Genomic DNA, 22947 nt, shown 5'->3' on the forward strand with positions numbered 1-22947 from the left:
AAATGAACTCTTCAAATATCCCTTGATTTAATGTTTCCATTTTCATTCTTTCTGGCTTGGCAGTTTGTCCATAGTAAGACTTTTAGTTCAGTGACAAATGGCCTCCACTGAAAACTAATTTACTTCTTGCTTGTTTTTGGTGTTTCTCAACAGTCGAAAGACAAGGTTTGTGAGAAGAATGTGAAGCAAGTGGACACAACTTTGATGCCCCCTCACACCACCACTTCCCTCCAACCAACTACCACGAGGTTCAGAGTTTTAACCACCAGCAAAGGAGCCATTACATCCCACCTACCAACCAGCCTGCCCACAGAAGGTGGCTGAACATGGAATGCTTTAGTCCGTAATGAAAAGCTATCTGATTTACAACATTAAGGAGAAGACAAATCATTTGACCATTTAAGTTGGCAGGGAGAAAGAGGGAGCAAGGTCTGGGAAGCAGGTGTATCGTTTGGTTTGGTTTGGTTTGGTTCAGTTTAATTTGTTTTTGTTTTTTGGAGGGAGAAAACTTAACATGGAGAAAATATTTAAAGAGCTTGTCAGGTTTCCAAAACAAAAAGTTTGGGTTGTGATGCAAATCTAAGCCTTAATTTTTCTTCTGAGATCAACACAAACTTTGTGTCTTCAAACAGCTCTGCCTAAGTTGCGTAATTCTAAGTGACAAATCCTGGCTGCCACTACTGCTGTCTTGGATTTTGTCACAGCAAAACCTGCCAATTCTCTGCTACCAGTATGTTCTTCAGGACACACTATTTAAACATTTAGAAGTCCCAGCAAGGTTGGAGGCCTCTTTGGGTGAGGTAACATAGAGACCTATGGCAAAAGACAATCAACATTCCAAGAATTTACAGTTGTGAAAATTAGAGAGTTATTGGTGCTCATCTTCTCAGCAAAATCAGGCCATATGTATTTTAAGCAAAGCTCATTGAAGCCAATGGAAAGATTCCCTTTATTCATGTGGGTGAGCTTTGGAACAGGTCCTGAGGCTCCAGTGTTGGCCATCTGAGAACAAGAGACAGTCAATATTAATGATTTCTTTTGAAGTTTGGCACAGACCTTTTGTGTTAATACTAACTGCAGTATTCTTTTCTCAAAAGACCCAAAACAAAGTAACAGGACTGAGAGACAATGTGGGACCTCAGATTCATAGGTATTCCTCTGACTTCAGAGCTTAAACCTTGCTATCCTGCAGATCAGATAGTCTAGCCTCCTGCATCTGGTGGAAGTTCAGATGGATAGAAAAGCTACCTAACGTGAATCAAGTTGCAACTGTAAAATATAATGACTGCTCTTCTTCTAGCAGAATTGTCTTTTAATATGCAAATGTTGTACAACCTGTCCAGAACTTTTTAATATGTTCTGATATGAAGATTTCTAGTTTCTAAGATAATCTAGAGTTAAGCCTAAAACTGAAGGTGTTACAAGGTGGGACTCTATTGATGGAAAAAAATAGGTTTCATTGCAGCAAAGCAGCAAGAAAAGTTTAAAGCTGTCACAGCAGAATTTGGAGCAGTAGTTATGAATGCACATTTGATAATAATGGCTCATTAAATGCACAAATAGTAAGAGAAATCTGGAAAAAAATAGAGATTTTGAAACTGAGACATTTTCTCCATGGTTTCTTATGGGAACAGAGAGAAAGCCGTGCTAGTCTATACACTTATCAGAACAAAAAAGCAGTAAAGTAGCACTTTAAAGACTAACAAAATAATTTATGAGGTGAGCTTTCATGGGGCAGACCCACTTCTTCAGACCATAGCCATACAAGAACAGACTCAATATTTAAGGCATAGACAACCAAAAATAGTAATCAAGGTTGACAGATCAGAAAAAAAATTATCAAGGTGAGCAAATCAAAGAGTAGAGGGGCAGGGGGGTGGGAGGGAGTCAAGAATTAGATTAAGCCAAGTAAGCAAAAGAGCCCCTATAGTGACCCAGAAAATTCACATCCTGGTTCAAACCATGTGTTAATGTGTCGAATTTAAATATAGTCTGACCTATTCATGATGACAACAGCACCCGCTTTGCCTGCTGGTTTGATTATAATGTCTGGGTTATTTTTGAGACTCCGGACAGCATAACGTTCAGCGTAGTTGAGATTGTGTCTCATTTGGCATTGTTTGCGTATAATGTCAGTCTGAGCATGGTTGCAGAAGCGTTGTACGTAGAAATCCAGACTTTCACTATGACCGTCAGCAGGAGTCCACAACTGTGCTGAGACTGACATTATACACAAATAATGCCAAATGAGACAGTCCATACCACAGGAACACCAGTCGTGGGACTTTTCCTTGCAACAAAGCCTGCTGCCAGCTTTGTCCACATATCTATTCTGGGAATACCATCACTGGACCTAACCAGGCTATTCACAGAATCACAGGCACATTCTCATGTTCCTCATCTAACATTATATATGTGCCAACAATGCCCAGATGCTTTGTATACTGGACAGACTTCAAACTCTCTTAGACAAAGAGTTAATGAGCACAAAACAGACATCATAACACTCCTGATCCACAAACTGGTCAGCCAACATTTTAATGGAGTGGGCCATTCTGTTAATGACTTAAGAGTTTGCATCTTACTGAAGAGGAATTTTCATACTGCTTTGGAAATAGAGGCTGCTGAACTCTTTTTTATATTCAAATTCGACACATTAACATGTGGTTTGAACCAGGATGTGAATTTTCTGGGTCATTATGGCTACGTCTACACGTGAAGCCTACATCGAAGTAGCCTATTTTGATGTGGCAACATCGAAATAGGCTATTTCGATGAAAAACGTCTACACGTCCTCCAGGGCTGGCAACGTCGATGTTCAACATCGACGTTGCGCAGTACCACATCGAAATAGGCGCAGCGAGGGAACGTCTACACGCCACAGTAGCACACATCGAAATAAGGGTGCCAGGCACAGCTGCAGACAGGGTCACAGGGCGGACTCAACAGCCAGCCGCTCCCTTAAAGGGCCCCTCCCAGACACACTTGCACTAAACAGCACAAGATACACAGAGCCGACAACGAGTTGCAGACCCTGTGCATGCAGCATGAATCCCCCGCTGCAGCAGCAGCAGCCAGAAGCCCTGGGCTAAGGGCTGCTGCACACGGTGACCATAAAGCCCCGCACGGGCTGGAGAGACAGCGTCTCTCAACCCCCCAGCTGATGGCTGCCATGGAGAACCCCACAATTTCGACGTTGCGGGATGCGGATCGTCTACACGGTCCCTACTTCGACGTTGAACGTCGAAGTAGGGAGCTATTCCGATCCCCTCATGAGGTTAGCGACTTCGACGTCTCACCGCCTAACGTCGAAGTTAACTTCGAAATAGCGCCCGACGCTTGTAGCCGCGACGGGCGCTATTTCGAAGTTAGTGCCGCTACTTCGAAGTAGCGTGCACGTGTAGACACAGCTAATAGGGGCTGTTTTGCATACTTGGCTTAATCTAATTCTTCACACCCCCACTCCCCCGCTCTCTGATTTGCTCACCTTGATAATTTTTTTCTGATTTGTCAACCTTGATTACAATTTTTGGTTCTCTGTGCCTTAAATATTGAGTCTGTTCTGGTATGGCTATGGTCTGAAGAAGTGGGTCTGTCCCATGAAAGCTCACCTAATAAATTATTTTGTTAGTCTTTAAAGTGCTATTTTACTGCTTTTTTGCTTTCTTATGGGAACAGTTAGTATTGTTTTATTTTACTGCCAAATGCTAGCTGAGTCCTGAATATCTCATGTGACCTACAGAGTCAATCATGCAAATAATCATATTATAGAGACATGGCAAAGGTAACTGCACATTTAAAAGCTATTTTCCAGATTCTTATACCTTTATTCATGTTGAATTCTACCTTGCTGTGCTGATAGTCCTTTAGATGTCTTTGTACTATTAAAGGAGTAAGATACTACTCAGTGGACTTGTCTACGCTACCTCCCTACTTTGAAGGGAGGATGGTAAGCAGGGTGTTGAGAGTTTATTAATGAAGTGCTGCGCTGCATATGCAGCACTTCATTAAGCAAACTCCCCCCCACAGCAACTCTGAAGTGTTAAACTTCAAATTGTTAAACTTCGAAGTGCCGGCTCACACCTAGCCATGGCTCTCCCGCTGGTACTTCAAAGTGCCGGGGACACTTCTTGAGTATAGGGACTTTGAAGTACCGGCAGGTGAGCCACGGCTAGACACGAGCCAGCACCTCGAAGTTTAACACTTTGGCATTGCTGCAGGGGGAATTTGCTTAATGAAGTGCTGCACAGGCAGTGCAGCACTTTATTAATAAACTCCCAACACCCTGCTTACCACCCTCCCTTTGAAGTAGGGAGGTAGTGTAGACAAGCCCAGTGTGAATAAAAGGATCAAGCACTATATGAGTAGACCACCAATTCTATTTTGAAGGTTAAATCTGTTGGATAATAGACTATCATTAAAAAGATCTGTCACCCAATAAAAATTTCTTGTGTTAGTAATGGAGAATTTCTTTTTTAGATGATACCAAGATAGCACTGCACCTAAAAGATAATGGAGGTAAGAGGTGATTTTTGTTTGTGTGTAAACAATGACAATAGGTTACATAAATACAGCTTGCTCACCATTATTAATCTAAATAAGAGGGTAGAAATGTCTTGTACCAGGCCTCCCCAGAACTCACATTATCCACATCTCTATGGCAGAATACCTGAGCAAAAAAACTACTTAGTAAATGAAATGGTTACAACAGCCTTTATAACTCATTAGTGAAACTGTGAAATAATGTTAGCATCCAAGGTGATCTATGAAAGGCAAAGGTCTAGGGGTGAAGATGATTTGGAAAGGGAGACTGGTGATAGTTTTAAATTGCAGTATATACATGCTCTTTTACGATGCGTTTTATATAGGGTGCTATAAGATACAATATTTGTATCTCTGTAGTGTCACACATCATAGGCCACGTCTACACAGGCACGCTACTTCGAAGTAGCGGCGCCAACTTCGAAATAGTGCCCGTTACAGCTACACGTGTTGGGCGTTATTTTGAAGTTGAAATCGACGTTAGGCAGTGAGACGTCAAAGTCGCTAACCCCATGAGGGGATGGGCATAGCGCCCTACTTCGAAGTTGAACGTCGAAGTAGGGCACGTGTAGACGATCCGCGTCCCGCAACATCGAAATAGCGGGGTCCGCCATGGCAGCCATCAGCTGAGGGGTTGAGAGACACTCTCTCTCCAGCCCCTGCAGGGCTCTATGGTCACCATGTGCAGCAGCCCTTAGCCCAGGGCTTCTGGCTGCTGCTGCTGCGGCAGCTGAGGATCCATGCTGCATGCACAGGGTCTGCAACCAGTTGTTGGCTCTGTGGATCTTGTGTTGTTTAGTGCAACTGTGTCTGGGAGGGGCCCTTTAAGGGAGCGGCTTGCTGTTGAGTCCGCCCTGTGACCCTGTCTGCAGCTGTGCCTGGCACCCTTATTTCGATGTGTGCTACTTTGGCGTGTAGACGTTCCCTCGCAGCACCTATTTCGATGTGGTGCCGCGCAACGTCGAACGTTGACGTTGCCAGCCCTGGAGGACGTGTAGACGTTATTCATCGAAATAGACTATTTTGATGTCGCTACATTGAAATAAGCTATTTCGATGTAGCGTGCACGTGTAGACGTAGCCATAGATGTTATCTATATGACCATCCCACCCAGTCCTCTTGGTAGTATCAACAGCTCTGTTTCTGCTCTTTTGGAATTACTGAGAGTTTTTTGCCACTGATGCCAGGCAGAACAGACTCACCAAGCATAGCTTAACTGAAGCCAATAGATAGAAAGAGTCTCATTGACTTCAGTGGGCACACATCCTCCAGGTGAATGCTGATTTGATCTGCGTAACAAAATGACTGGACCTTCACTGCTGTTAATGGAAGTTTTACTTAGTAGTTACCTTTTTCTTGTCTTGTAAAGTTGTCTTAGGCTTGAAAGAATGTGTGGTGTTGGTATATTACTTTTCTGGTGCTTGTTTACCCAGTGGTGTCGATAACCCCCATCCCCCAGTTAAATATCACCTCTACGTATCAGAAGCTATGTAGCATCATGTTGCAGTCTCTTATCTCTCTGAATAACATATTCACCTCCCTATCCATAGCAACAGCTCAGCTAGGAACCTATTGAACCTTGCCTCAGGCAGGGCTGTGCATTTGTTGTTAATTGTCATGGATTTGAAATACAGCTCTGAATAAGGTAACTGACAATTTATCTATTTAACCACTTTATTAAAAGGATTACTGCTGTGATTAGTCAGCCCCTACATTTGTAGCGTTCTTTACCCTGTTTTTTTTAAGTCATTACACTTTGTTTTAGCAAAACAAAAGCTTCAATGCTCTTCATAATAATAACATAATAAGAGAAAATTACATTGAAACAATGTGTTTTTTTAAAAATAAAGTCCAGTTTTCTCCCATACTGTGGAAGTTACTTTCCATATTTGGCTTCCCTTCTCTAGCCTTAGATCTGAGAAGGAAATCTCTGGAAGAGAAAGCAGAACATTCAAAATCAAGAGGAAGAACTCTGACATAACAGTCCCTTGGTATCATTTGTGATTTGGCTTTCTAGAATCCCAGGTAGATGTTTTCCATGAATCCATAAAGTGGCTTGATTTCCAAAGCAGAAACCAACAGCTAATGATTCACTTTTGGTGGGTTTAATTCTTGAAATGAAAAAGAACATGGTGGTGATATGGGCTTCAAATAGCATGGAAGCAAAGTCACTCAGCAGGGTTTCTCATTCATGGAGTAACCCTAGCTTTTAATCTAGGAAGTTGTTCTTTATGAATCCTCAATTATGCATTGAGTTTCACAATAGCCCTTTGGTTAGGGTCTGATAAAATGTCTATAGCCACAGACCCATTCTTTGATTCACTGTGATTTGTCAGCCTTTTGTAAAGAGTAGAGGATTCCGGGTCAAAGGAGTGCAGAGTCTTTAGCCTTTCCAAAGTAGATCTTGCAAAACTCAAATCAAAAGTAACCTTTTGTAATGGAAAACTAAGTTATAGCTGATCAATAACAGCTTATAGCTAGATGTGTCCTTGGACGATGGAAGTCAATAGTGCTTAGGTACAACAAAAGGATTCTGTATCAATCCTGCATTTCCCCTTTGCCTGGAACTTTAGAGGCCAAATTTTATCAAGCAGTAACTAAATTAAAATATTAAAGTAGACTGCAGTTGTAGGTCAATCTGTCCTGACCTTTTACTTATATGAGAAAGTCACTTATAATTTAGTGTGATACCCCTACTAACATATAACTTTGTGTGGCACCTTTTACCATAAATTCCAATTTAGCTTTTATCTATTTCTTTTGCCTTTGTTCTTCCTTCACTGCCAGTTATCCACGTGCATGTCTAGAAGATTTTACTGCCAGCTGGCCTATCATCATATTTGTTAACACTTAATTCTATTTAAAGTTTTCAAACATGAAAAACCTGCTTTTAAATTTTAGGAATATTAAAAAATCCTGGTATAATAGCATTGTGGTTTTATATTTTATCTTGTAAAAGCCCTTCAGTCCATTGTTGTTCTTATTTTCCTGTAACTTTATGTATACCAAAGCTAACACATTTCAAAAACTGCTACCTACTTTTTTATAAAAGAAGTAGGCAGCTGGCAGTAATGATACCATAATAGCCCTTTCATGTTGAGAACTCTTGTGTGGGTGATTTCAGAATCACTCATTCAGGGAAGCTAAGAAATGAAATTTAAATAGTTTGGTTCAGGTAGGATGAACTAATCTTTTCTGGTTTAAAATTATTTATGATTGAGAGAACCCCTTTTTCACTGAACTAGTTGAAGCCGTATTTCGATGAAAACAACTGATAATAGTCCCAGAGTTCTATATATTTGTTTTGACCATTTTTTTAGATCACTCATTGCCATGATCTGCTCACTATAGGTTCTTCAGTTGTCTTGAGATTGAGTACTGAGAAAAATAGGAAATATGTCTAAGGCAGTGGGCATAAGAGCAGCTGTTGCCATTTTCTGTTTTTCATAATATCTCCTTAAAGAATAAACTTCAGTTTTAGAATTGCAAAGCTTCACAAAGTTATCCTCTTTGTGGGAGTGGTTTGCTACTTCCTTTACAGTGAAATTGCCCTGAGCAGTGGGCCAACGAAAGGCTTGTGTGAGCATGATTGTATTGTCAAAAAAAGAAAAAAAGGAAAAAAGAAAAAGAACCAACAAAAATAACCAACCACAAATCTTGGTGCCTAGTCTCAGAGCCTAAGTCACTTTGCAGGGATCAGGCTGAGGTGCTAAAAATTAGCTGTGCCCAGATTCTGAAATCATCCCATCTTGCCAGGTTTCAAAGTCCAGGTTTCTACATAATAGGACTGTCTGCACCACTGTTTACAACCCGGCCATCTCAGCCCTAGGATCTGAAATTCAGTACCGCAGGTTTCTCTTTGCGTTTTGTAAGCACTCCCCATGTCGCTTACGTCTTACTTCAGTTCTCAGAACAGGGCCTTACTTGGACATGAGTGGTATATAAAGCCTTTTGTTTAGAGTGAATTTCACTCAGAAAAAATACAGCATGTGTAAATACGCAGATGGCCATAACACAGAATCAAATTTTGCAGTCTTGGAAAATGTATATGAATACTGTTGCCTATATTTGATACAACATAGTATTTATTAAAAATAGTATGAGACTGAACTTTTGCAATGGAGCCTAAGGGTTTTAGAGAGACAAGGTGTGGAGGTAATATCATTTGTTGGACCAACTTCTGTTGGAGTGACAGGTTTTTGAGGTTACACAGAGATCTCCTTCAGGATTCAAAGTGTCACAGCTAAATGCAAGTTGAAACCGATTATTCAGCAACAGTATTTAATACATATTTCCAACTCCCACTGGAATTTGGGAACCTAATTCACTTGGAAAATCCCAGTCTAAATTTATGCAAACCTAATAATAAACATTTGGATAGGGGTGGAATTTACAGTTCTTGTGCATCCAAAAAACGTATTGTATTTATTATATAAATTGATACCTGGTAATCATTATGTAAAATGTATTTTCTTTTAAAGGTATTAAGTTTCTGCATGACTCAGAAAAGATACTAAAAATTGCTCAAGTTAATGATACCATAGTTCATTGAAAAGCTGTATTATTACTGTTTCAGTGAGCTGGAGATGGAGCCTATACAGGCTTGCATCATGGCTTTAATATGACCACTTCAAATCATGGCTTCCCCCAAAAGAAATAGTATCTCTGCCCCTCTGGCTAATCTGCTCTGATTGCCAATCTCATACCTGTAGGCCAGGGAATCAAGAAGCCATTGTTCAGTCTTCTTCCTCCATGTCTTTACCTGTGAGAATGGGAGGCGAGTAGCTCTAGTCTGTACTTTGGCAAAACGCCAGATGGGCTTTGGCTCTTACAATTTACTCTATTTGTATAAGTCTGACCTGTGTTTTTCAGTTGTTTAAAAACCTGTGAGTTCTGACATGATTGCAGGGCTTATGCAGTTCATGGTAGCAAAGAAGTTCCCTGGTGGAAACTTTGACAGAGTATCCAACGGTTCTTTATTTTATTGATTCTGTACTGTGTATTGTGTTTGCTTAAAAACAGTTTTGTCAATAAGCAGCTTTAGGACTGTGTCATTAGTGATGGAAACAGTGATAAAAACAAAACAATAACAAAAATAAAAAAAACCAGAGAGGTGCTACGAGAGCTAAAAGATTAAAAAAAAAGACCTCTATTTATGTGTCAGTGTGCAGGTGGGGTCGGCGGGAGAAGAGAAGTATATTAATTGGATGAGGACAGGAAAGTGGAGCTTTGTGAAAAGCAAATAGCCACCTGGACTCTCAAATAAACAAAAAGAAAATTGTCTTGTGCAAATAATTTAGTGGTCTTTTAACAAATCAGAAATAACCTGTCATTTCTGATGTGACTAACTATCTGGGTAGATTGCAGATTTATTTAAGCTAACAAATTTCCTGTGCTGCTGGTTATCTCCACATTCTGCCTCAGCAGCATCAACTCAACCAGTTCTCAAGCCAATTCTGCTGCAGCATTTCCAAGCAATGAATTTGTTCAAATAATCAATGACTGATTAAATGTGAAACTGGGTCCTATTTTCTTCAGTTTTATATGAAGCATAGAAAGCATATAGTCAGCATTGGACTAAAACTGCAAGGCTGCATCTACACTGCATTCCGATTTAGGAAGTGGAATGCAAATGAGGCCGATCAAAAATGCAAATGACACACTGAGTTACAAATCTCATGCTTCATTTGCATAATCTTGCAATCGCACTTCCAAAAGAGGCTTTTCCAAAACCAAAAACAGCCAGGGTAGGCAGGGTTCTTTCGGAAAAAAAATAATCCCATTTTTGAAAGAACACTTCTTCCTGAAACAAAATAGGAAGAAGGGTTCTTTCAAAAACAGGGAGGTTTTTTTTGAAGGAACCCCATCTACATGGCTGTTTTTGCTTTTGGAAAAGCTTTTTCTGGAAGTGAGATCTTGCGAGATTATGCAAATGAAGCACGAGATTTGTAAATCAGTGCTTCATTTTCGATCACCTTCATTTGCACTCTGCTTCCAAAAGTGGAATGCAATGTAGACGCAGTCCTAGTGCTTTGCTAACTGCAGTTCATTGGCCTGTAAAATTTCAGTCTGTGTGCTTGGAAGAGGAAGTAGCTTGTTTTCTGAGTAAAAGTACTGGGAAATCTACAGTAGCATGTGAGCATCGTATACTTGACCTGTATCAGAGGGGTAGCCATGTCAGTCTATATCTGCAAAAACAATGAGAAGTCATGTGGCGCCTGTAGACTAACATGTTTATTGGAGCATTAGCTTTTGTGGTCCAAGACACACTTCATCAGATGTCAACTTGACATGCTCATCCTGTATAATTATATATTTTTTTATTTTAAAAGTTCATCCTTCCCAACACAGCCTATGAACCAAAGGTATTAAAAAGAGAAATGTGGTCTATTAAAGAAAATATCTCTGTCTAGTTAAGATAGGAATATCCAACTTAGCAACCAAAGCTGAAGGTCTTTACAACTTGAGCTGAAGGTCCAGCCTACATAGCTGGGGGCTGTGAGAGACTCACATTCTCTGTGCATCAGACGCAGAGGGTAACACGTTATGTCTACAGTTCAGCTGGAAGTTCGCTTGGTCCCAAGGGGTTGGGTACATTTGATCTCATGCAGCTAGTCTGAGCCTCCACTGATTCTCCAATGTCCGCCCAGCTATTTTTAATACACTCATAAGGAGTCCCACTACCACTAATTTATACCCAAACTGGGAGGCTCAGTTCCCAACAGAGTGTAGACATACTCACTGCCTCCTGATGGGTTATGCTGGCAATTACTAAATCAAGTTCAAACAAGAAGTGCCAGCCATTGGCTGAGTTATTTGCAATGCAGCATGGAGTCATTCTACCAGGAGTTCCTACAGACTTTATGCCTCAAATAAATAGTGACTACAAGAAGCAGCAGTGGCTACCAAATACTTGTTGGGAATTGTTCTCCCAACAAGCCCTTTCTTCATATTAAAAACTAGGTGTGTATGATGAGTTCCTCTAATCTATGCTCAGTTTTCTGAGGGCTTATTGGTAGCTACCCTTCATTCATTCCTGGCATTTGGTCACATATGGGATAACCTGAGGGCCCCAAATGCATAAGTTTTATAGAGGATTCATACTCTAAGAAGCTGGCACAGCTAAATTGACACATCCCTGTAATAATAACCTCAAAATCAATGCCCACCATTCAGATCCTGGCAAAACCAACCACTCACATTCAAGTGCTTGAGGAGAAGTGAAACAAACAATTCTGATGCCCCATCTGCACCATTAGAAAAATTCCTCTGTGGCCCTCAAAGTCAGGCTGTGGTTTGGCACAAAGCAAGGCAGATACATGGCGTGAGTGGCTGCTTAGGAACTTTTAATGTCATCCAAGCACAGCTTGTACTAAAAGATGAGAGCAGGAAGATGTTGACATTTTTAACCATAGTGGTTTGTAACATCATTATACTCTTCTATGCCATCTCTGTTTTCTGAGGCATGGTGCTTGATAGCTATTCCTTTAATAAAATACATTATTAATATTGCACTACAATCCCTAAATAATTTTACTGAAAAATTGTAAGTATCCTCTGCAATGGTGACAGGAATTAATTATGTTCCTAGCAACAGATAATGCCACAATAATTTTGCCTGGTACCATAAGTTACTTTGGCCATCCTTTATTATTTTGAAATAAAAATAATGACTTGTCAAACTGTAATCCAGGCAGATCTTTGAAGAGGATGGTAATTAACTTGTCACCACTGTAACATTTGTGCAGCGGCAGCAATAACAACAACAACAACAACAAGCGTCTTGTATATTTTCAAGTGTTCAATTCTTTTTTGGTTCAGTTCTTGTTAATTATAAGGCTCTCAGGCATGTGGTACTGTTTGGTTCAATAAATGTGAGCTATAGGCTTAACATTCAGTTTGCCCTCACCAGAACTAGTTCAAATTCTCAGCCAAAGGAAAAAATGCTGAACTCATCCATCCTGGGGAAATGACAGCAGAGATTAATAATCTTTACTTTCAGGAAGTTTAATCTAGTAGGTCTGATAAATTGCTTTCACTTCTATTTGCTTCCCAATACTTTGGAGAGTGCCCAAAAGAGCCGTAAGCTGAAGTATGTGGATTTTCTCAAGAATGTTCACATATCCCCATTCACTGCTCACCAGTTTTGCTGCCATCATTCTCTGGCCGCACTTAGCCTCACCGTAAACATGGGAAACAAGGGGTGAATTCTCCCTCCACCCCTGTGAATACCTATATTTACAAATTATTCCTAAAAATAAACTAATTTTTCTTTCTATGCAAAGACTGCATGTCAGACCCTGGCTGTGACACACAGGGCTTGTCCATATACGCGAACTGTATTGACAGAACAAAAAAGCAGTCCTGTAGCAATTTAAGGACTAACAAAATAATTTATTAGATGATGAGCTTTCATGGGGCAGATCCACTTCTTCAGATTTGGACTGAAGAAGTGAGTCTGCTCCACGAAAGCTAATGAATTAATAAATAATAAATTATTTTGTTAATCTTTAAAATGCTACAGGTCTGCTTTTTTTGTTTTGTTTTGTTTTGTTTTGTGAAGATACAGACTAAAACGGCTACCTCTCTGTGACAAACTGTAGTGGTTTAAGAAACTGGATGTTATGTTAAACTATCGTAGGTTAACGCCTGCGTGTGCAGACACACTTACTTCCTTTTAAGTCTGGCTTGTGCTGCTTTATGCCTATTCTGCTGACATATCTGTCATTGTAAGCCAGATATATAGGGATCCACACACAATGGTGTGCTAGTCTAACCAGCAAGATTATGGCCAAAGTGTTGTGCTGGAGCACAAATAGGGGAACAGAGAATTAGGCAGAGTCCTGACTGAACTCTTTTCCTTTAAAATTTCCTACTATTGCTCTCCCCAGTACAGCTCAGAGCCCTGTGTACACTAAGGTTCTGATCATTGCTGCCATTGGAGAGCAACACTGTTGTTTGTGGAAGATTCAGAGGGAAGACTAATGCAGATACACCTGGAGCTGAAGTGCTCTAAAGCTTTATGTCTCCACAAGAAAAATATAATGGATGCCTGAACGAACACTTTAGACATCTGTAGAAAGAGGGTCGTCTGCACAGTCCCAGTACCTGCTTCCTAACTTCAACTGGTGTGCAGTGGAGACAGTGTCTGGGCCACATTTAATTCAGCAAACCATATTCACTTGAAGAGGAAGAGTGCAGGCAGGTGACTTCCCAGCCTGCACAGCTCACAATTGATTTACTATGAGCCAGTCGGACAAACTTAAATTATTTCTAGTACAAGCCCCTGGAGATTTTGGTGTGATTCTAGTGCAGAACATATAGTAATTTTCAACACCAGCCTATGCCATTAGTGATGGCACCTGCAAACTAGCAGTGGTTCTCAACCAGTGCAGCTTCTCAACCCCTGGAGCTACCCAGTAATCTTCCCTGAGCTACATCAACACATCTAGATATTTGCTTAGTTTAACAATAGGCTACATAAAAAGCACTAGCAAAGCCAATACAGACTAAAAGTTCATTCGATTACTTGTTTCTATTGCTCTATCTGTACTGATATGCTATACAATGAGATGTAAGGATAATATTTATATTCCAACTGATTTTTTTATGATTCTATGAGAAAGTAAGCAGTGTTTCCATAATAGGGCGGCCTGACATGTGTCTGTGTTTGTATGTCTGACTTTGTAAAAAAGTAGTGCAAGTGTGACAGTCACTGTGGACTGCTAATGGGAATCCTCCATTTTTGCATGCAGTATTGTTGTAGCCCTGTTGGACTTAGAATATTCAAGAGACAAAGTGGGTGAGGAAATATCTTTTATTGGACAAACATATACCAGGGAGAGACAAGCTTCCAATCTTACATTTTTCTTCAGATCTGTAAGAAAGAAAGCTTGTCTCACTCACCAAAGGAAGCTGGTGCAATAACAGATATTGATTGCAACTTGTCTCTCTATTGTGAAACCTCTCTTTATGGCCCTCTTAAGTGCAGGAGAGTATGCATCTTGGCTGCTGGAGGAGGATTATAAATTTTATTGCTTGTAGCTTGGTGCTTAGATCTTACTCTGCTCTGAGACTGGGGCTCTTAGTTTTGGCATGTGTATCCTGATGCCAATCTGCGAACTCAGTGGAGTTTGAAAAAAAGGCAAACAAAGAGTCAGCCCTACAGGTGGACTCCATGGCTGAGAGGCACTGTATTAAAGAGAGAAGGAGCAGGCAGGGCCTGGCGTGTGAGGCCATGGGAAGTCAGCTTGTTGCAATGGAGGGAAACAGTGGAACCCGAAGCAATGCATGGGATTCTGCTGCCATTTTGATTTTGCTTCCCTTACACTTTTCCCAGGGGGACTGCCACAGCCCTTACCACTGCCTGGTTCTGGCTTCCAGCTTGGCCAAGGGGCAGGGCCTCATAGGAGAGGAGATGTAGGAGGCAGGGCCCAATAGCAAGAATGGTGTGAGAAGCCCAAAACTTCTTTGTGCCTAGAGTTCCAATAAATCTCAGTCCACTTCTGTATTAATGGATAAGGCCTTGTGCAGCCAAGCAAAGAACTGTATTGCAGAAAGCTCAGAAGTATTAATGAGTGCTGAGGAAATTACTTCAACCCAAAACAAGGACATCATATTCCATTACAACGAAGAAAGATGGAAGTTTAGAGCATTCAGTTCCTGCAACTGCAGTAAATGCACAATAATGGATGTCCTTTTGATTCTCTGTAGGGTTCTTCAAACTGTAAATCTCTCTCTGCTCTAAGCTCTGTGCTCCATCAGTAAAGAAACTGTTCCTTTGAGTATCAAAACAAAAAGCAGTCAAGTAGCACTTTAAAGACTGGCAGAATAGTTTATTAGGTGAGCTTTCATGGGACAGACCCATTTCTTCAGACCATAGCCAGACCAGAACAGACTCAATATTTAAGACACAGAGAACCAAAAACACTAAGCAAGGAGGACAAATCAGAAAAAGATAATCAAGGTGAGCAGATCAGAGAGTGGAGGGGTGGGGGGGAAGGTCAAGAATTAGATTGAGCCAAGTATGCAGACGAGCCCCTATAGTGACTCAGAAAGTTCCCATCACGATTTAAACCATGTGTTAATGTGCCAAATTTGAATATAAAAGCCAGCTCGTCCACTTCTCTTTCCAAAATGGTGCGATAATTCCCCTTCAGTAACACACATATCTTTAGGTCATTGACAGAATGCCCCATTCCATTAAAATGTTGACTAACTGGTTTGTGGATCTGGAGTGTTTTGATGTCTGTTTTGTGCCCGTTGACCCTTTGTCTAAGGGAGTTAGAAGTCCGTCCCATATACAAAGCATCTGGGCATTGTTGGCACATGATGGCATGTATGATGTTAGTAGAGGAGCATGAGAAAGTGCCCGGGATTCTGTGAGTAACCTGGTTAGGTCCAGTGATGGTATTTCCAGAGAAGATATGTGGACAAAGCTGGCAGCAGGCTTTGTTGCAGGGAAAGGTTCCAGGACTGGTGTTCCTGGGGTATAGACTGTGGCTGTTAGTGAGGATCCTCATGAAGTTGGGAAGTTGTCTGTAGGAGAGAACAGGCATGTCACCCAGGCCCTTCTGGAGTGTAGCATCCTGATTAAGAATAGGTTGTAGGTCTTTAATAATTCGTTGCAGTGGTCTGAGTTGGGGGCTGTAGGTGATGACCAGTGGTGTTCTGTTCTTGGCTTTTTGGGGCCGATCTTGGAGTAGCTGGTCTCTGGGTATTCGTCTGGCCCTGTTGATTTGTTTTTTTACTTCTCCTGGTGGGTAATTCAGGTTTATGAATATTTGGTAAAGTTCTTGTCGTTTTTGGTCTCTGTCAGTTGGATCAGAACAAATGCGATTGTACCTAAGAGCTTGACTGTAAACAATGGATCTAGTCACGTGTGCAGGATGGCAGCTAGAAGGGTGTAGATAAGTATAGCAATCGGTAGGTTTTCGGTACAGTGTGGTACTGATCAGGCCATCCTTGATTAGTACTGTAGTGTCCAGGAAATGTATCTCTTGCATGTTGTAATCGAGGCATAAGTTGATGGTGGGGTGTAGATTGTTAAAGTCTCTGTGGAATTCTCCTAGAGCCTCTGTACCATGGATCCAAATCATAAAGATGTCATCAATGTATCTTAAGTAGAGGAGTGGTAATAGGGGACGAGAGCTGAGGAATCGTTGTTCCAGGTCAGCCATAAATATATTAGCATACTGTGGGGCCATGTGGGTGCCCATAGCAGTTCCACTAATCTGGAGGTGCAGATAATCCTTTGAGTGCAGCTGAAGAGGGGAAACATTGCTTGTACTGCTAAGATCACTGCAGCGAGTTCCCTATCATCCAAGTTTGTTGGCTAAAGAATCTTTGAGACTCAAGGGCTGTGTCTACACTTGCATTCCTTCTTCAAAAGAGGCATGCAAATGAGGAAAAATGAAAATGCAAATGAGATGTGCCTTTACATATCTGGAGACTCATTTGCATACTGTTCTTTGGCAAGAAGAAAAGCATTGTAAAAAAAGGGAAGACAGGTTCTTTCAAAGGTGGGGTTTATTTTCGAAAGAGTTGCATCTACACTGCTTTTCTTTTGAAAGAAGAACATGCAAATGAGGCACAAGATATGTAAATCTGCACCTGATTTGCATTTTCAGTTTCCCTCATTTGCATGCCTCTTTTGAAAGACCAATGCAAGTGCAGACACAGCCATGGGTGTTACGGGTGTGGTAGGCATAGGATGGCTCTGCCTTCCCAAACAGCCTGATATATCCCCTCCCCTGCTTCCTGCACATCCCATGCTCCTTGACCCCTCCTGCCTGCTGTTCCCTTAGAGCCAGAGGGTCCAGCTGCATTGTCTGCCCAGCAGTGGGGCTGGAGAGAGCCTGAGGGGAGAGCAGGCTGGCAGCAAAAGCTGTGCTCTGGGCTCAAGCAAGGGAGAGAGAGCAGAAAGGATGAGATTTCAGGTAGGGAGGCAGGGGCCTGGAGCTATCCTTCCACAAGGGCACATTTACCTGCTGGCCATAAATGGACTGTCTTGTGTGCTCTGTAACACAGCTGAAGTTATTCACCAGGTGGAGCATTTCTGCTCTTGAACTGCCCAGTGGAGAGAGAGGAGACAAATGGCAAAGTGCATTTGCCTGGTGATTCCCAGAAGATTCTGTTGTGCTGAAGCAGCTATTTGGTATCTTCTGAAATTCCTGGGAAAGAGGACCAATTGGACCAAATATGGACCAGGATGTAGCTTAGGGGAGCTCTAAAAAGGAGGGTGAGAAACTGTTCTCAGTGGTGTCAGATGGCAGAACAAGGAGTAATGGTCAGAAGTTGAAGAGGGAGAGGTGTAGGTTAGATATTAGGAAAAACTTTTTCACCAGGCGGGTGGTGAATCATTGGGATGCGTTGCCTAGAGAGGTGGTGGATTCTCCATCCCTTGAGGTTTTTAAGTCCCGTCTGGACAAGGTCCTGGCTGGGATGATTTAGTAGGGGTTGATCCTGCTTGAAGCAGGGGGCTGGACTAGATGACGTCCTGAGGTCCCTTCCAGCCCTATGATTCTGTGAGTCTGTGATTACGAGAGAACACTCGATCGACTCTGGGCATGGTGTTAGCATAGGTGCACTAGTATTTTGGATGGATGATTAGGGTTGTAGTGCAGGAGGGTGAGGGGCTCAGGAACTCAAGTTCAGATACAGAGCTGAAATCTCCAATTGTCTGAGGGTGTAAACACTTCAGTATCTCAAAAGCAGAAAATACGCAACCCCCTAAGCCCAGCTTTTGGCATGCCCTTCTTTCCCCAAGATTTGCAGATTGAGCTTTTTTGCACAAATAGGGGCATGGATTACAAATAAGGGGACCGGGTAGCAAGGGTGGAAAATGGGGATGGGGCATGCCAATATAAGAAAAAGCCTGAAGTATCAGGACTTTCCCTTAAAATCAGGATGTCTAGTCACCCTAGTTATAAATCTGAGGACTTGCCCTTGAGAATATTCTACCAGGACCAATCTGTCATGAAAAACAGGTTCATGTGGTGCAATGAGCAGAGTGAGGTATTAAATGACCTAACAATGGCCCTTTCCCTAGAGACAGGCCTGTTCTTTGTATTCTGTCATTTTTGCCTATTTTAATTTCTGTCTTCAGGATCAACACTCTAGATTGTGAGCTCTTTGGTGATGTAAACCCCTCCCCATGCCCACTGTTTGATGCTATACGTAAAACAATCATATATTAACAATTCTAGTATTCCTAAGCCAGTATTGGAGACAGCATGTTTGTTAAGAACATTTAGGTATTACTGTTGCTTTTACATTATTTTGAATAATACTTCCAAGAATTGCTATGTGGTTTATCAGTAGCTCAATCTCCATGCTATAATCCTTTGTTTAAAAAACAGACCCAATCCCAAAAGATTCATTTTTTCCCACTTACTCATGCAAATTGTGCCAATCAGAGTTCTGTCATTAATTCCACGGCAAGCAGGAACAAGCCTAAAATCAACAAAGACAAAAACAACAAAAGAAAAAAAAATCTAACATGCACAAAATGGCATATTCACAGAAGGACCCCAAATGCATTATATGTTCTATTTCTTAATGCTGAAATTGCTATAGTACACTAACTTGCTAGCTCCAGAGATCAGTATGAATATGTGATGATGCTTCATCATCTTTAGGGCCTGATGCAATTACAGTTACTTTTGTTAGTACTTGTCCATGCATCTGAATAACCCAATAAAAATTATTTTAGAGTTATCACAAACACATGCTGAACCTCTCTTGTCTGGCACCCCTTAGACCTGACCCAAATGAGAGAATTTCCTGGGCCATAGGTGGTCAATAATGTCTAGCAGCATTACCAACACTTCCACTGCTTATTGGGCTCTTAGAAGACATTTAGGGGTAAGTTACAGATAAATAACAGCACAGAACACTGTGGCTGTAAACAGATTTCATGGGATAATGGGAAACTTGGCCACACTTATGATAAATGGATGTCCAACTGACTAAAATCATGCCAGATGACGCTGGACAAAAGAATGCTGGACTAGAAAGATTCAGCCTGTGCACAATGGCATTGCCATGTGGCCTAACAGCAAATGCATGTTTAAAGACTCAGAGAAGTACGATTTCAAAGTCCATCCTGTATACCTTTGTAACGAAATCAGCGCCTGATTTTTCAAGTCTTCTCATCTAAGTAGTCCTTGTAACTAGGCCCACTAGTACCAACAGGAGTTTACCAGTTGCTTAAATGGAACTATTTAAGTCACTGATGGTCATAGGTAAGGCCCTACCAAATTCACAATCCATGTTGGTTGATTTCACAGTTTTAGGTTTTAAAAAATCTTGAATTTCATTATTTCAGCTTTTCATACCTGAAACATTGTGATGCTGTAATTGGTGGAGTCCTGACCCAAAAAAGGAACTGTTTGAGGAGAAGGGGACCTCAAGGTTGTTGTAGAAGGGGTTGCGGAACTGTTACCCATCCTTCTGCCCTGCTGCTACTGCTGGTGATGGCTCTGGGCAGCTAGAGTGTGGTAGCTGCTGGCAGGGGATCCATATTTTAAGGCAGAGCTACTGCAGGCAGCAATAGAGACATAAGAATGGCACTGGCCTGGCATAGCCACCTTCTCTTCTGCACTGCTGCCTGCAGAACTAGGCCATCAGTTTTTAAATTAAGATTTTGGACACATTCTTGCAAAATTCCCATGGACTTTAAAAGGAGCAGGTCTGGGCTCTTTACACTTCGTTAAGTCTTTCTGATGTCTTCTATATTACAGCCTCTGAAGGAGCTAATCAGCCCATAAACCATGGTGTAATCTACAACCAAACAAAATAGTCAACTTGTTTTTAGAATGTGTTTTTAACAACAAAATATTCAGGTGTACAAACACCATAGATTTGAGTTTTCATTCCTCTTTTATAAGGGCTTGTTTGCATGTAGAGCACTTGAACAGCACCCTCTGAAGCACCTGATTCTCTACCTCTCCAAAAGGTGGTAGATATCTTGACAAGCTTCCTACATCATTATAGTCCTGATTACATCAGACATTAGGACAGTATAACTATGCTCAGGAGATTTTCCACACCCCTGATCAGTGTAGTTATAATGTAAGTTGGGAGTGTAGACCAGCGCTTTCTTGAAAGACATCCCAGCAGCAGGAGAGGAGACTGGAATGAATTACAGTAAACTCTTTGATATCCATCATCCACGGGACCAGGAAGTTGCTGGATAATCAAATATTCTGGATAATAGAGAGGAATACCTAGCAATGCATACCACTAAAAAACAAGGTTAGATATTAAGAACCAAACAAAAAAGTATGCAGAATATTGTTCCCAGTCATTTTCCACTAGCATCTACATGCATTAGAAAGCTAAATAGTAACAGAGAGGGAGCCATGCTAGTCTATATACCATCAAAACAAAAAAGCAGTCAAGTAGCCCTTTAAAGACTAACAAAATAATTTATTAGGTGAGCTTTTGTGGTCTGGCTATGGTCTGAAGGTCTGGCTATGGTCTGAAGAAGTGGGTCTGTCCCACGAAAGCTCACCTAATAAATTATTTTGTTAGTCTGTAAAGTGCTATTTGACTGCTATTTTGTTTTGACATTAGAAAGCTGTTACCCACTGCCAGCAGGACACAGCCTCAGCTGAGTAGCTCTAGGTATCATGAGTAGCTCAGGCTGGGTGGGAGAGCAGGGGAGCCTGCCGGCTGCATTCAGACAATATCTGTGTCCCAGAAGTGGGAGAGTGGATAGTTTAAGTGACTGCCTGCATGATGGCTACTTGACGGATCCTCTGTCTAGACCTTTTTGAAGAAATATCTACATTGTAATTGGCATTAATTATCTCTTAGTGGGCAGTAACAGAGAGGTAGCCGTTTTAGTCTGTATTCTAACAAAACAAACCAGCAATCGAGTAGCACTTTAAAGAATTAATAAAATAAAGTTTATCTCATAGTAAATTATTTTGTTAATCTTTAAAGTGTTACATGACTGCTGATTTGTTTTCTGAATGGGCAGTCTCCTTAGAAGGTTAGCCCTGCTTCCCTCTGCTGTCTGAGTGCAGCCTGCAGGCTCCTCTGCTCTCTCCATGCTCCTCCATGGTGTGTGCTGATCAGAGCTGCTGGTCTGTACATTATGCTGGTCATTCAAGTGTGCCAATTGATCAAATAGCAGTTAATCAAGAGTTTACTGAAACATATGAGTTATTTATATGTTTGTTTGTTTGTTTTTAACAGCATGTAATTACCCTTTGTTCTCTTGCTATAGAAGACAAAATGAAAAGCAGACTAACTTGCACAAGTGACCAAACTCCTTTGGTTTAAGAGTTATGTTTGTTTGAGTAACTGAAGGAGTTTGCAGCAGCCTTATACTCAAGTCAGTGGTTTCTCTGACTATCTGTAATGCCATCCAGTCAATTCCAATTGCAGACAATGTTCTAGGCAGCAATGGCTAGAACCCTGTGGAAGTGATAGGGACTTGAAAACCCAAAAGGTGGGAAGTGGGGTACACATGAAGTCACTGCTTGGTTTAAAGTACAGCCAAGCTTCAAGTGCTTCTTGAATTGTTATAGGACAAAGAAAATGGTACAATGCTCATGTGTCTCATCTCTGCCTATTCTTCCAACTGGTTAACATATTGACATCCTGATTGGCTTATCCACCAGACAAAAAAGGAGGGTGGAGGAGAATGAAACATGGAGCCTGATACGGAGGGAGGAGGGAGGGTGAAATGGGGTGCACAGAATGTTTGGTGGACGGCAGTTTGGCAGAGGGGGAAGAAGAACATACAGAAGCCAAGGAGAAGGAGGAAGTGGTGCGAACTGGGGTTATGAAGGGTCAGGCAGAGCCCTTGGCATAGGAGGAGAATAGGGGACCCTGCTATATGTGGAGAGCAGAATGGAGACAAACAGAACACCTGATGAGGAGGAAGACTGGGGACTGTGGTATGGGGGGACATGAAGACACAACATGGTCTGAAGTGCACACAGAGACCTATCCATAGGAAAGAGAATACTGGATTCTTAAACAAGAAGAGGAGGGAATGGGAAGCACACAAAACTTTGGGGAAGTGGGTGAATTGGTATAGACATTAGAGAGTGTGCAGAGCCTTTGCCATGGGATGGAAGGGGGAATGGGGAGCCTGGAATAAGTAGAGTTGGAAGGTACAGACAACCTCTGTCAGGGGTGTGACTGGGGATGTCCCTAAAATTAAGTGAGTGGTTGGGGGCCACAGGGATGAAGGGATGGAGAGAGCTCCTGGTGTGTGCAATAAGCTCATCTTATACAAGAGCAAGCTGTCTGCTACCCCTACCTCAGGAGCATATGAAAGGAGAGTGTGAGGGAAGCTCATTCCTGAGAGCTGCCACTAGGAAGGGATTGGTCATCAAGTACAGAAACAAATATACTCCTTACAGGTTTAGGTTTTCCTGCAGCAGC

The 22947-nt window shown here is 41.6% G+C and overlaps 1 protein-coding gene across 5 annotated transcripts in view; it reads left to right on the forward strand.

Moving 5' to 3' along the window:
- Positions 1 to 22947, forward strand: part of PLXDC2 (plexin domain containing 2) — a 429645-nt gene that overhangs the window by 365532 nt on the left and 41166 nt on the right. For all 5 annotated transcript variants that reach the window (XM_074984845.1, XM_074984847.1, XM_074984846.1 and 2 more), the window contains exons 11-12: positions 154 to 316; positions 4480 to 4518. In XM_074984845.1, coding sequence (XP_074840946.1) covers positions 154 to 316; positions 4480 to 4518 — 202 coding nt within the window. The remainder of the gene's footprint in view (positions 1 to 153; positions 317 to 4479; positions 4519 to 22947) is intronic.

This window comes from Carettochelys insculpta, chromosome 2 (genome assembly GCF_033958435.1).
Source record: "Carettochelys insculpta isolate YL-2023 chromosome 2, ASM3395843v1, whole genome shotgun sequence".
Lineage (NCBI taxonomy): Eukaryota > Metazoa > Chordata > Testudines > Carettochelyidae > Carettochelys > Carettochelys insculpta.